Source organism: Lipotes vexillifer, unplaced genomic scaffold (assembly GCF_000442215.2).
Source record: "Lipotes vexillifer unplaced genomic scaffold, Lipotes_vexillifer_v1.1 scaffold209, whole genome shotgun sequence".
Classification (NCBI taxonomy): domain Eukaryota; kingdom Metazoa; phylum Chordata; class Mammalia; order Artiodactyla; family Lipotidae; genus Lipotes; species Lipotes vexillifer.
Window position 1 is genome coordinate 308,952 of NW_006787556.1, and position 14,233 is coordinate 323,184.

The following is a 14,233-nucleotide window of genomic DNA, read 5'->3' on the forward strand; positions in this document are numbered from 1 at the left end:
CCAGAAAGAGGCTCGTGGGGTTAGGAAACAATCTGGTCCTGAGATACCAACTTTGCTCTGGCTGGATTTTATGAAATCGCAATCAGGAGGGTAGTCTGTTGTCAGAACAACTTGCTTCCAACCATTTATTTATGTAATATCAAGGTTTAATGTCAACTTTTTAATTTTATAAAACTTTGTTGAGTTTTCTAAGTGTGCCTTTCTGTGGAACTTACATGGTATCCTCTCATATGCAAGAAAAGACAGGGGGAGAGATGAATGCTGAGGATGTTGTATAACTTTCTCCATCTGATTTGGGTTGAGTAAATTGCTCTATTTCCTTAAGGTCGGGCCTTGTGCAGAGCTTTTGTGCCTTATAGTTGCTCAGTGTGTGCTGGCAAAGGGAGTGAGAACTACCAGTGCCGTAATGTAAGGAACCAAAGATTCTGACCAGATGCTTCGTCACCTGACTCTCTTCTCTCCCACTATGCCTGCTCCCTTTGCCTATATACTTTTGAAAGTGTTTCATTGCTGGGATTTCTTGGAGTTTTTTAAAAAAAAAGAATACGGATGGAGAGAGAGGGGTTATGGAGAGGTCATCATCCTGGACTTGCTTGCTTGCTTTGTTGTAAATTAAAAGCAACCAGAGGGAGCTGTGCCAAGTAAACATTTGAATGATTGTTTAGAATATGGTTTTCTTAATTAGCAATCATGGGGAAAACATACATTTTTAATTTGGAATAAAATGTGACAGTTAACATGGTTCTGTTTACCTTGATTAGTGAAGTAATTTGCTGCAGTTTTCTAGAGGTGCAGAATCATTTGGGGCTTAAAATAGACTGAAAACATAACTCCCCAAACCAAATTTAACAAACAGAATTGGCTATTAGAGGTTTATAGACAAAAATATCCGTTTTGAAATTAATCTTGGCTACGGGCCACCGTAGCTAGGTTTTCTCCATGGACCAAGTACCAAGCACTTCCCAGATGATCAGAGATTAGTCTGCACTGTTGGGGAGGATGGAGAAATGCAGTGGAGCAGCCTAGGTAAGGGAGAGGGTAAAATTGTGGTATCTGCTGTCAAGTCATCCTATTTCTGTTTGCAATATTTTTCCTTTTTCTGAGTCCCTTTGTGAATCAGGTGCTAACAATAAGCTGCTATTGTGTGCCATTTCAAAGCTTTAGCTTAACTATAGAGGGACCAAGTGTTATTTTAGATGTGTTTTGTGTGTGTTTTTGGTGCATACATTGACTTTAATTCCTTCTTTTATTCTTTGCTGTTCAGGGAGTGGAGGTTAACTGTGTAGAAAATATGCAGAGGCCCAACCACCTCACTCTCTGAGGTAGCTTCTTATTGAGGGCGGGGAGTTTCCATCCAACACTCTCTTCTGAGCATACAGAGTACCTACTGTTTGGGGGAACTGTTTAGAGTTTCTTATTATTCTGTTTTTGTAAGAGCCTATCATTCCCACCCAGTAAAATATCTAATACAGCCCAAGTTATTTTTGATGATGGGCTCTCTGAGATAGGGAGTTAAAGGGGGGGTTGGGATAGGGAGAGAAAGAAGGGAAATGTCTAGAAAGGGGTGGGTAGCAAAAGGGCATTTGTTTTTATTTACTTGGAATAGACCTTTTAGCATCCCAGAGAAGGGAAATAGGGCTTGATCTCTAATTGTATTGCCATAGAGAGAATGGTAGGTCAGGATCCCTTGAAGTAGTTAGATTAAATATTAAAGACACGAATGGCAGTACCATTGTATGATTTTGCATATTTTTCTGTATCAGCCATGGAAGTTGGAAAAATGTTCCTAGATCTTCTGGGTTTGGGGATTCCAACTGGCTTATTGGTAAGGTTGGATTACAGAGAATCAAACAGACAAGTGGTTCAGAGATCGTACTTGAGCAGGAGAAACCTGAAGCCTAGGATGATTGCCTACCTTAAAATAAAGCTGCTTTAATAATATCAGTATTAATATAGGAATATTAGACCCTACATTTACGTTTTGGTTTTAAGCTTTCCCTTAAAAAGGAGAAAGAAATAAATCTTAATATTTCTGTTCTTGTTCCTGGCTTCAGGGAATTTACTTACAAATGTATAAATGTACATTCCCTTCCTATCACTACCTCTGTGGGATCCCTTAATTGTAATGCTAGAGTTGAGGTCTCTTAATTGAAATATGGGAGAACTTGGCTTTAGGTTTTCTGTATATTGAACTCAGCACCTTAAAAGATGTTCTTTTTCTCTGTCAGATCTGTGTTTCATAATTTTTGCCTTTGCCTCTCCCCCTTTTTCAGCCTTAGCACTGCATTATTAAAATGTTTGTGTCTGCTCAGTAATATTAGAAATCTGTGGCATGCAAAATGACTTTCTTTATATTGCTGTAAAAGAAATGAATTTAACAGAGGGCTCTCCAGTTGAAGTTAGGTATTTTGTGACCAGGGCATTTTTAACACCCCTTTGCTGCACGTATATATTGCGTACATTTATAAACACATATGAATTTTCCCACTTTTCTCTTTGTTTATTTGAGGTTCAACTCTAAAGTACCTGGTAAAAGCTGGAAATACTTTTATTTCATTAAAAACATTAGAGAGGGTTTCCTTCAATTGAGTAAAGGCACTGAGAAAGAAAAAGCATTACTTTGGCCCTCTTTCTGAGGCATATGCTCAACCGGCAGCAATGAGAAACCTGAGGAGTGAGGCCCTAGGGAGAGCTAGTACCTAGCTTTGCAGAGATTTCTCTAGCATACAGTGTGATGACATTGGTAAACTGAAAGATTCAGAGCAGGGTCAGGGGTAGAGATGGAGCTGCCTTTCCACAGAGCAAACCTCCTTTCAGCTCCTATGGTAGCTGTTTTGACTGGCATTTGTATAATTTCTTACACCTCTGAAAAGGAAAGAAGCCCTAGATAAAGTTCCATGGCAGAAGGAGCAGACATTCTATACATCTGCTTCCCAGTTTAGGCATCTCAGCCTTTTAAGGAATGATCATTTTGAGAAAGCTTCTGTGGCTCTTTCCTAACAAACAACATTATGGACCCCCAGAGCTAGAAGACATGAAGCATGTAGTGAACTATTCCCAGAAGTTTAATATTGAGTGGGAATCGGTTTTTGTCCAGATTTGTTGGAGAATGGCCTCCTGTTCTCTACTTGTTATATAGACATCTCTATATGGCCAGAAAAGGAGCTTTAGAATGGAATACATATTAAGACTGCCTATGTGCTGCTCTAGGCTCTTATCTATTTCCACTTTATGTGATATTTTCCCCTTCTGAGTTAGTACTCTATTTCCTATGCCAATATATATAACAAGAGACCAGGAGCAGAAAGGATGTAAATTCGAATTAAGTAGCTTGGAACCTCTGGTGCTGCCTTTTTTTTTTTTTTTTTTTTAAGCCTCTCTTAAGATTAAGAGGTGGGGTGATATCCCTAGACTCCAGACTACTACACAGCAATTTGGCTTGTTAATGGCAGGAAATTGTGATTCCCTGTCTCTCTCCTCCCCTTTCCCCTCTAACTACTTCTGCTTCTGTGACCGCATTGTTCTTATCTCACTGAGTCTTCCCCAGGCACTAGAATTTAATTAATAGGTCATTTCTAATCTATGCGCCTTGTCTTTCCTCCTTCTGTCCCCTCCTTCCCTACCACATATTTTCCGTTTATTCTTAAGTGGTTTGTTTCTGAGAATTAATCTAGGTCATACCCTATATCCTGTGCTTCCTAGTTGGTCTCAGGCATCTTGCTCTATCAACAGTAATGATAGCAGCAGCTCCCTTCTCTGGCTTTGCCCTGTGTACTGTCCTTCTGCCAAGGCCATTTGTGTTGGGGGGGGAGCAGAGAAAGGGTAGGTGGGGTGCCTAGCTTCTTCTCAAAACATCTTCAGTTTTTCGGGTTGTCTGACAGCTTTATGTACAGTATGTTTTAAGAAAACTTAAGTATAATTCTCTTTTTTATTTAGGATTTTAATTAAATAGGGTTTGATTCTGGTGAGCAAGTTTGTGTGTGTGTGTTTGTGAGCATTTGTGTGTATGTACACCTATACAGATCTATATTATATATACAATTTTTGTACTATCATTTAAAATAAAAAAATGTTTCTTACTAAAATGTCAAAGTCTTACCATTTCAGGTGTCATTGAAAATTTTTTTCCATCTCCTGGGCAAAAATTGTATCTACTGCCTGGTCACAGATAATCCTTAAGAGCAAGTTTTCCCCATCCTACTGAGCTAATGAGGGTGGAGCAGTGGGAGGGTGGTTTTTTTGGGGGGAGCATCTTCTTTCCCCTCTTTGGTGCCTCTTCTGACCCATTCACACTTTCTACCTTTTCCTTATCTAGCTACTCCTCAGCTGGTATTCTTAAGAGGCAGAGCAAGTTGAGGTAAGAACTGAAGTGAGAATGGAGAGAACTTTTGACTGGTTTATTAATTTACATCTTCTTTCCTTCCTTTATCCCCCACTCCCTTCCCTAAAAGCAAACAACCAAGAGAGGAGAATAGTAGCTGAAATAAATGATTCTGTGCCTTGTGTGGGAGTTAAGTCAATGCCAAGATAAGGGGCGGGGTACGGGAAGAACATCAGGCCCAGGCAGGCTTGGAAATAGTGCATTTGCTCTGCTGGCTTCTAAGCTACTCTTAGTTAATAAGGTGCTTGTTGTTATCTCAGTCTAATTCAGCACATATTTATTAAGTAAATATGCGTAGTGGTCTAGTTGTGGCACAATCCCTGTTGATAGCCAGGGTTGAACGGACCCACTTGGCTGGCTACTTGGGTGTTCCCGTCTAGTGTATAGTGTTCTCAAAAGCTGCTCCATCGGCAACAAAGATGCCTTTCTCAGATAAAGGAGGGTAGGGCTTCCCTGGTGGATCAGTGGTTAAGAATCCACCTGCCAATGCGGGGGACACGGCTTCGAGCCCTGGTCCGGGAAGATCCCACATGCCGCGGAGCAACTAAGCCTGTGCGCCACAACTACTGAGCCTGCACTCTAGAGCCCGCGCACCACAACTAATGTAGCCCGCGTGCCTAGAGTCCCTGCTCCGCAACAAGAGAAGCCACCGCAATGAGAAGCCTGCGCACTGCAAAGAAGAGTAGCCCCCACTCACCGCAACTAGAGAAAGCCCGCGTGCAGCAACGAAGACCCAACACAGACAAAAATAAAAAATTAATAAAATTAATAAATTTAAAATAAATAAATAAATAAATGAGGGTAAAACCAAAGTCAAGGACATATAAGTATCAGGGTTCAACATTAGAATCTCCAGGTAAGCTCTCAAAGTCAATATTTAGGAAATTGAACACTTACCATGTACTAGGCTGCATGTGGATAATTGCTTTTTGGTCAACAATACTGTGTACATATTAACTATAAGGTGCATCTGGCAGGTACCTCATAAATGTATATATGGTCTTTGCTCTGCCGAGAGAAAAAGAGCAGGAACTCAAAAAGCCTTGAGAAGCAAAGAACTGAAAGTGTTGAATTAAAATCCTAGCAAGAGGGTTTCCCTGGTGGCGTAGTGGTTAAGAATCCACCTGCCAAGGCAGGGGACACGGGTTCGAGCCCTGGTCCGGGAAGATTCCACATGCCACGGAGCAACTAAGCCCGTGCACCACAACTACTGAGCCTGCACTCTAGAGCCCAGGAGCCACAACTACTGAGCCCACGTGCCACAACTACTGAAACCTGTGCGCCTAGAGCCTGTGCTCCACAATAAGAGAAGCCACCTCAATGAGAAGCCTGTGCACCTCAACGAAGAGTAGCCCCTGCTCACCACAACTAGAGAAAGCCCGCGTGCAGCAACAAAGACCCAGTGCAGCCAAAAATAAAAAAAAAATCCTAATGAGAAAAATCATCAGGCATATGGGAAAGTTGGAAGGGAATTGGAGAGATAGGAACCTAGAGTTCTCTGAAGGGTAAATATTCTTAAATGATGGAAAAAACCATGAACTAGGGCAACCTCCCTAAGATTTTCTCTCTCTGTGAAAGTGAGCCCTCTACTCCAAGATCAGTAGGTAGAAAATACAAGACAAGGTTGAAGTGGGAGCAGCCTAGTGATAATTACACCTATGTAGGAGTTTCTGCAAGATGTCTGATAGCTAAAAGTAAGTTTAGACTATAGGGGACCCCTGAGCCAGGTGTGGGGCTGCACTCTGCTACCATAAACAGTCCTAAAGTTTAAGAAAGTTCTTACTGTAAAGTTAAATGATATTTTAGAGAGAGGCCAATATCATAAATAATAACATGCTTTTAGTTTGTGCTACGTGTCCGTCAATGAGCTAGGAAATTTGCATGCACACAAACATACCTATCTTGCAAGGTGTGTATTATCTTCATTATATAGACATTAAAAAACAGGCTGTGACTTTGCCCCAAGTCCCTCAGCTTAAAAATTTTTTTTTCTTTCTAAAACTACAGTTTCTACATAGAGTTAGTAGTGTTTTTTCCTCTGTAGTTTATCCTTTAGTCACAATACCATCTCACTTGACTTTGGGCAGCTTATTTCATCTCAAATTGCAGTTAAGAAACTGGAGAGAAGTAAATTCTCCAAGCAGCCTTTCTAGCAAAATCCCCAAAGTAAGTTTTGCTCCAAAACTAATTCAGGAGGCATCTCCATAAAGCTGCTGGTCAGCAACACTTGAGCAAGGAGAGTCAAAGATAACCTCTCTTGCAGGAAATGGATGGGGTCTTCATCTCTAGGTGTGCTGGATTCTTCTGTCTTTCCTTTAGATCACTTTCCTCCTTACTGTATCTCGTTCTCTATCCTGGGAGGCTAACCTGTATGAATTTCATCAACGGGTTCCCTGTGCTTTGGCTTCCAGTTGGATTCAGTCAGTAGGGAGCTCTGGGCAGGAGACTGGATGGAGACAAAAGACTGAAATCAGTGTATTGATTTCCCAGGTTCCCTCCCTTGGGGTCACCTGGACCTAGCTGTATCCTTTGATTAAAGGCCACTGCCTCACTCAATGCAATCTCTCCTTCCAAGTCTCAGTAGCCATTACCTCCCTTTGTCCTTTCAGGTGTAAGGCTGTTACTAGCCTCCAGTTACTGACCTATCCCTTGCCAACACTTTTTAAAAGGAGCCCTTCATTATTTTGAGCATGTCAGCTATTTTCTCTTGGGACCCTAATACACCTGGGAAAGATAGGTGATCTTTTGGATTCATAGACTTCATATTTTATCCATGTACTTCAATCTTACTCTCATACATGTGACCTTAAATTCTTATGAGTCAACAGTTCTGAAGGGTCAACTGCTGGATTAAGTAACAGAGAGTGACTCACACCTGTGTGGTTCCCAAATGTGGGGTAGTAGCATCAAGAAGACATAAATCTGAGAGATAATAATAGCTCAGGCCCCTATGACTTAGCTACCAAAGAACCCAAGATGCTGAACAGCTTTTCAAGCTTTGTGACTGTGCAACCTTCTGTGTTTCAGGTCCCCAAAGCTTTATACAAGCTGTTGGACTCTGCCTACTGGGGCCCTGGTTTCTCCATAACCTCCCAGGATACCTCTGAGAAATCAGCTTAGAAATCCCTCAGGATGACAACTGTATCCTGTTGGCACATTCTGTTTTTTCTAAAGACAACGTTTGAGCTAATATCCTAATTTTAGAAAAAGACTATCAGGGCTTCCCTGGTGACACAGTAGTTAAGAATCAGCCTGACAATGCAGGGGACACGGGTTCAAGCCCTGGTCCGCAAAGATCCCACATGCTGCGGAGCAGCTAAGCCCGTGTGCCACAACTACCGAGCCTGTGCTCTAGAGCCCGCAAGCCACAACTACTGAGCCCACATGCCACAACTACTGAAGCCCGCATGCCTAGAGCCCATGCTCAGCAATAAGAGAAGCCACCGCAATGAGAAGCCCGTGCACCACAACGAAGAGTAGCGCCTGCTCACCGCAACTAGAGAAAGCCTGCATGCAGCAACGAAGACCCAACACGGCCAAAAATAAATAAATTTATTTTTTAAAAAAAGACTATCAGCAGATTCCTGAGTTAGGATCATGTTTATCCCTGTGTTGATAGTGATAATAATTTCTTTCAGTTTATCCCTAATTTATTATTCACTGCTGTCAGGATGAGGTGTTTCAGGATGAGTGCTAATGAATTGCATTCTTAATAGTCTATTTTGGGCAAATAACCGTTTCCCACAAAGCACTTAATTTAAGCCTATATATTTATCTGTTGCTTTATAAACCCCATGTTGGCATATGTTCTTTCCATACTTTACAAAAGAAATTGAGGCGCGGAAAGGTTACTGGAATTGCCAAGGTCACCCGTAAAATTACTAAGGGGTAGAGTCCAAGGACTGTTGCTTTCACTGCAACATAGTTGCTTTCACTAGCCCCGAGAAGGTTCTGAGAGTCCAGCTTAGGCATTCTTGGCTAGAGAAGTTGCCATAGTGTTTTTGTTTGTTAATATTTATTTATTTTTGGCTGCATCAGGTCTTAGTTGCTGCAGGCGGGATCTTTCATTGCCACACGGGCTTAGTTGCCCCACAGCATGTGAGATCTTAGTTCCCCGACCAGGGATTGTACCAGCCCTGCACTGGAAAGCAAATTCTTAACCACTGGACCCCATAGTTTAGAAATACTAATAAATGAACATCCTTTACAATTAAATTGAAACCAGGACTTTAACCTGTAAATTGTTGCTTCCTGCAGAGTCACAAGGTTAAATTTCGATTGTACTTCTCTTTTGGGTCTACATTTGAACCTGAGGATCTTTTACCCCTTTGTGACCACCTTCAGGGCAAGGACTGAAGTATCTGTGAGACTTGGCCCTTAGAGGGCTATGAAAGGTTGCAGTCTTAGAATTTTTCTTTGTCCTGGCTTGGTTTGAAAAGGATAATGAAGTCAGGTGACTGGAAAGATTCTTTACTTCTTCCTTTCTCTCCTCCACTATCTAGCAACTATCAATGATTTCAAAGTATCTCAGTTTAAGTAAAGCATCCAGTGAGAAAAAATTGAGATCTAAAGGACCTCTCCAACCCGGTGAAACAAGCTCCAAGCAGAAAGCGGGTAGACTCTGGAAGATAGCCAAATTTGGTGGAGCAAGCTATCCGATGTGTGAGAAGTGTTCAGAGGGCATTTAAAAACCTTGAGGGTAAAATCTATAAACGAAGTTTGTAAGGATACAAAGGGAAACGGATTGCTGAGTAGAAGCAGATCGCAAAGTTAGGAATAATAGCCCAGGTGAGTTTGAAGGAAACACCATCTCACAAGATACGATGTTTTCTCCTTTAGAAAGGGTTTTCACGTACATTATCGTACTTGAGCCTCTCAACCCCATTTTTCAGGTGAGGAAACGGAGGCTTAGGGTAGAGCTTTGACTAGGCAGGATCACAAGCTGTAAAGGGCGGAGCTAGAAACCATCTCAGGGTTCTTCAAACTGTTCCCAGCGGATTCCTGCCGAGGGCTTTTAGGCAAAAAACCCGGAGAGGAACTGGCGAGGCTTCTTAGCTGCAAGGAGTGGTCTGGCCTCCAGGCGGCGCCAGCGGCAGGGCGGCCTAGGGCTGCAGCCCGGTGGATATCCCCGCCACGCGCCGGTAGAAACGAGACTTGTAAATCCGCAAAAGCAGCCACCGCCCGCGCGAGGTCTTTAGCTCCAGGCAGTGGGCGGGGCAGGCCGTCCTGCTCGTCCCTCTCATTGGACCCCAGGAGTAACGGACAGGTTTCTGCACCCAGCCCGGGCCAGAGGAACCTCACGACACACGCTAGCTGATCTTCGGCGCGCGGGGCTCGAGTGCGGCCAGGGAATCCGCGAGAGGAGGCTACGCATGCGTGCAATAAAATACGTTTCTCGGCACCCCTCTGGCTCCGCGAAGGGGAACTGCTCCTTAGGGAACTGCTGGGGCAAACCCCTAACTTCACCAGTACTTTGCTGGGGTTCTTTTGCAGCCTACCCCTCTTGCGACCCAGGTTTTTCCAGCCAAATTCCCTTTATGACAAGATTTCCTGATGTGAAACTTCAGTCACTTACGCTGCAGCTTCATTTTATTTCTCCAAAAATACCCTCCCCTCACCCCATAGAGCATTCTACAAAAAAGTCCCTCTTATCTCGGTCCAGAAACGTGCTTGGGGTACCCTCCCTAACCCCACCTAAATTCTACCCGGGGTCTCCTGGGCCCTGGTTCATCTCCACGCACCATTTCTTAGGTTGCCTCCTTCCGGAAATCTTTCCTGATAAACCCCGGTGGGAGCGCAGCCATCCCAATTACTCGGGAGAGAGCTCAAGGCCAAGTTGAAGTCAGAGATTCTGGAGAAAAAGGGCTCAGAGCAGCCCACCGACTCCCGCCCCGCCCCCTCCGCGAGTAAAGTCAGGCAGCGGTTCGGGGACACAGCTGTATTGGGAAGGGGAGGCTCCTACACAGTAGGAGGAGGCACGTCCCAGGAGGCCCGAGGACTCTACACAACGGGCGTGGCGCAGCCCCGTCCGTCCGCCGTGCGGCCCGCCCGGGGCCCAGTCTGTGGAGGCCCGCAGGGCGAGTTAAGGCAGCTTGGCTGAGGGAGGTGGGGGAGTGGGAGTGTGCCAGTTCCCCCCGAAAAGCTGGCTCATTGAGGGGGCGAGCTTCTCACCTCCCACTCCTCTCTTGAGGACAGGGGGAAAGACAGTCGGCAGTCAATAAATAAACCCGGGGCGGGCGGGGACCCCGGGAGACTCTCAGAGTCCAGGAAGGCTGGAGGTGTGGAACAAGGAGAGAGGGAGGTGACCTGTCCTTGGAGATGCGTCCACGCTCACGGCCTCTGAGGGCATGGGCCTCGAGGGTCCCATTTGAGGCCTTGGAGCAGCTCCCTTTAAAAGTTAAAATGGTTGCCACTAGGGACGGCCGACTGCGAGGAAGGCCCGACGAGGGGAGGCTTCAGGGGCACCTGGGGCTTCTCGACGTCCACCCTCTTCAGGGCGCGGCCCCGGTGCCCCTCAGGCCGGCCCAGGTACAGGAAGTGTCTCCCGGCACCCCCGGAGTACCTGGAGGGGCCTCCCGAGGGGACTCGGGTGAGCAGCGCGGGGGGTGCACGGTGCGTGGAGAAGGGCAACCTCCGGCTGCCGCCCACCCCGAGCCGGGGAGCTGGGGCGGAGAGAGCAGGCCGGGTGGCGGGGGCCGGGCGCTTGCCCTCCGGGGGCACGTCCAGCCTCCGAGGCGTGGCACAGTCCCGGGGGAGCAGGCAGGGGCCGGCAAAGAGGGTGGGGGCGGGGGCGGGCTCGGGCGGCAGTGCCCGCGAGGTGAAAGGGGCGGCGGCCGGGGGCTCAGCCTCCTTCCTGGGCGGCTGCGGGCCGTGCAGGTAGCGCAGCAGTTCCTCCAGGGTGGTGACTTCCACGGCCTGCCCGGGACAGCCGGGCGGCGGCGGCCTCACCAGCACGCGCGGCGCGGAGCCGCCCGACGTGTTCCCGCCCCGGGCGCGGCCCCGGCCCTCCTTGGCGTTGTTCCCGTTCTGGTTCCACTCCCAGGGACCCCCGGCGTGGCGGAGGTGCTTGACCGGCAGCTCCGGCGTGGACTCCGGGGTGGGCAGGCAGGCCAGCTCCGGCGGGGGTACGCCCTCGGGAGGAGGCAGGAAGGTGGTGTAGAGCTGGGGTGTCTGTGCGCCCCCTCCGTCCTTGGACGTTGGCTGCGGGTCTGGGCCCGCCCCGTGCAGACGGGCCAAGCTGCGAAGGGAGAGAGGGCGCGGGAGCCCCGCAGTCTCGATATCCTTGCTCCGACGTCTGTGGGCGCGGCGACAAGCGCAGGAGACCAGGAGGCCAGAGACCGAGGCGCCCAGGGCGAAGGCTGCGGCCACACAGGCCAGGAGGAGTGGGATGGGGACGGCGCGGGAGACTGAGGCTGGCGGGAGGTCCCGTCGCACGCCTGCCGACCGAGAGGAAGGAGGGAGGAGGGAGGCTCAGGGAAGGTGGGCCAGCGGGATGGCAGGTTCCGAAGTGTCGCCTCTCTCCTGCTGCTGCTCAGCTCCAACGCAGCTTTGACCCTCTTTAGGAATCACCTCCCCTGACCCCTCAACACACACAACCCACCGAACTACCTTTCACACGCAAGCTAGAGCTTGGGCCTGGGGAGTCCCCATCCCAGCTCTGGCCCCTGTAGCCATGCCAAGAACAACTGCCAAACTCTGCCCGTGCTGAGGGAGGCGGGGCTGGGAGGCTCCAAACAGGCATTATTAGTGAGCACCAAACAGCATCAGTGAGGGGCTTAGAATTCTTCAAGAATCAGCAGCCCCACACTTCACTCCTATCCCTCCCAGCCAGCCCCCTTACCCTGAGTGTGAGCTCCAAGAGTGGAAGACTGGGGCCGGGGGTGGGCATCACTGGGGGGGCTTGGGGTCTCAGGGGAAGGGCCAGGACTCAGAAGCACTGGTGACAGAGACCAGGTCAGAGCCAGTGAGGCTCCTGCTCTCCACCTCTGATACCTATTCAGTGGGTCCCCGCACCCCCTTTGGAGCCCAAAGGTCCAGAAGTGCAGCCTTCATTTTCCTCTGGAAATGGGGGAGGGCTCACTATGCAAGGCACTCTTTCATTTATTTGTTCAAAAACTATCTGTTAAGCACCCTATTATGTGCCAAGCACTGAGCTATATGCTAGGTATTTGGAGGATGCTAACCCTTTTCTGAGACTCTCTCAGGGTGTCCAGGGTGCTGGTCTGCTGCTGCCATGGGGCACAGACTTGGGTGAGTGTGGGCTGAGCAAGGTGAAGTTGGAACAATAGAACTCACCATAAGCAGAATCCCCTGTGCCAGACTGACTCCCAGTAGCTCCATCTATGAAAAAGGGAGAGAGGGTGAAGATGGGGGCAGAGGGAAGCTTCATGAAGAACTGATGGGCATGACTGTACCACAGAAGGAGAGAAAGACAAAAGCCCACACCTGGGATGGTTTCTATGGCCATCAGAGCCATGCACAACAATGGCTACAGGTACCCCTGCCGCTTCTGTTTACCTTGGCAGTCATCATGCTCCATGGATTCCTGGTTCCCAGCTGGATGCACATCAATCCTAGGAGGAAATGGAGGTGGCTCAGTGCAGGTATACATCTTGCCCCCATCCCCCACCCTAGCCCTCAGCTTCCTCTCTTAGTGGGGAACTTTCTCCTCAGGAGATCCAGGAGCCTCTCACTTACCCACCAGGTCCGCTGATATCCACACAGCCTCTGGAGCTGTCCCATCCACAGTATGGGTCCTGAGAAGCCAGACAGCTCCTAGGGAAAACTGAGTCATGTGAGGCTGGGACCCTCTCCACCCTAATCACATTCCATACCCCTGCCTCTTCCACTCTCACCCTGGCCTGCAGGAGGCTCTTAGCCTGATACTCCCATCCTATCCACCCCAATCCCTAGTCCAGTCCCTGGTTACTGCCCACCTGCAGAATGCTTGAGATACCCACCCCCAAACCATCCCCTGCGTTTCCCTGCCACCCACTATGCCTGTGTTCCTGTGTGCCTGCAGGCCCAGAGAGCCCACCCAGGCAGGGCCTGACCTCAGGTCCCTCTCACCTCTGACAGGCCCCATGCCGGGCACATCGACTGAGAGGGAGGTAGATGATACAGCCAGAAAAAGCCACAAAGAGCCTGTGACCTTCAGTGTCCAGCTCCAGCCCTGTGACCCGCCGTGCTGTTTGGGCTGCCCGCTTCCCACTGCACCTAGGGTGAGGCCGGAAGGAATCAGAGATGGAGCAGGTGAGGCTCCTTTTTCCCTGGGTGAGTTAAAGAACAGAAGTGGGGGAGGCATACAAGCACCTGAGTACAACTCATAGGGCTACTCTGCCCCAACACAGTGTCCAGCTTCTCGCCAAGGCCCTCTCTCTTCCCCACAACTTCCAATATTGGAGTCCCCACCCCATCCCCATATCCCCATCTACCACTCCACATCCCATCCCTGCTCTGCAGGGGACCTGCTGGACAAAGGGCTCACCGGGAGGGGCTGTAGGCATCGATCTCTTCCAACAGAATGGGCTCAGGGCCCCCAGATTGCCCCCATGGGGGCAGCACCTTCAGCACTGTCCCATCGTTGGAGCCAAGGAACAGGACTGTGGTATTACTGTAAGGACCAGCCATGCCATCCACAGCTACCTGGGTCAGTAGGGCCCTGGAGGGATAGGCCTCAGGTCAGGACAACCTGACCAGTGGAAGCTTGAGTGTTTCAAGGACAGCACATGTGTCTGGGTACCCCCTTCTCTGCCCTTCCCCCAGCCCAGTGTTTCCTTCTTAGCTCTCTCCCTTCCACTTTCACGGGTTCTTCCTCCTACCAATATGATTTACCTTGTGGGGTCAGGGAAA

At 48.4% G+C, this 14,233-nt stretch overlaps 1 protein-coding gene across 3 annotated transcripts in view; it reads right to left on the reverse strand.

The window, feature by feature from the left end:
• Window positions 1–10,771: 10,771 nt before the first annotated feature.
• The window catches only part of SEMA6C (semaphorin 6C), an 8,749-nt gene continuing 5,287 nt past the window's right edge, over window positions 10,772–14,233 (reverse strand). For 2 of the 3 annotated variants that reach the window (XM_007460250.1, XM_007460249.1), the window contains 7 exons: window positions 13,869–14,042; window positions 13,451–13,597; window positions 13,079–13,156; window positions 12,899–12,954; window positions 12,677–12,721; window positions 12,222–12,317; window positions 10,772–11,817 (listed from right to left, as the gene is read on the reverse strand). In XM_007460250.1, coding sequence (XP_007460312.1) covers window positions 10,772–11,817; window positions 12,222–12,317; window positions 12,677–12,721; window positions 12,899–12,954; window positions 13,079–13,156; window positions 13,451–13,597; window positions 13,869–14,042 — 1,642 coding nt within the window. The remainder of the gene's footprint in view (window positions 11,818–12,221; window positions 12,318–12,676; window positions 12,722–12,898; window positions 12,955–13,078; window positions 13,157–13,450; window positions 13,598–13,868; window positions 14,043–14,233) is intronic. The other variant, XM_007460251.1, reaches the window with a different exon arrangement.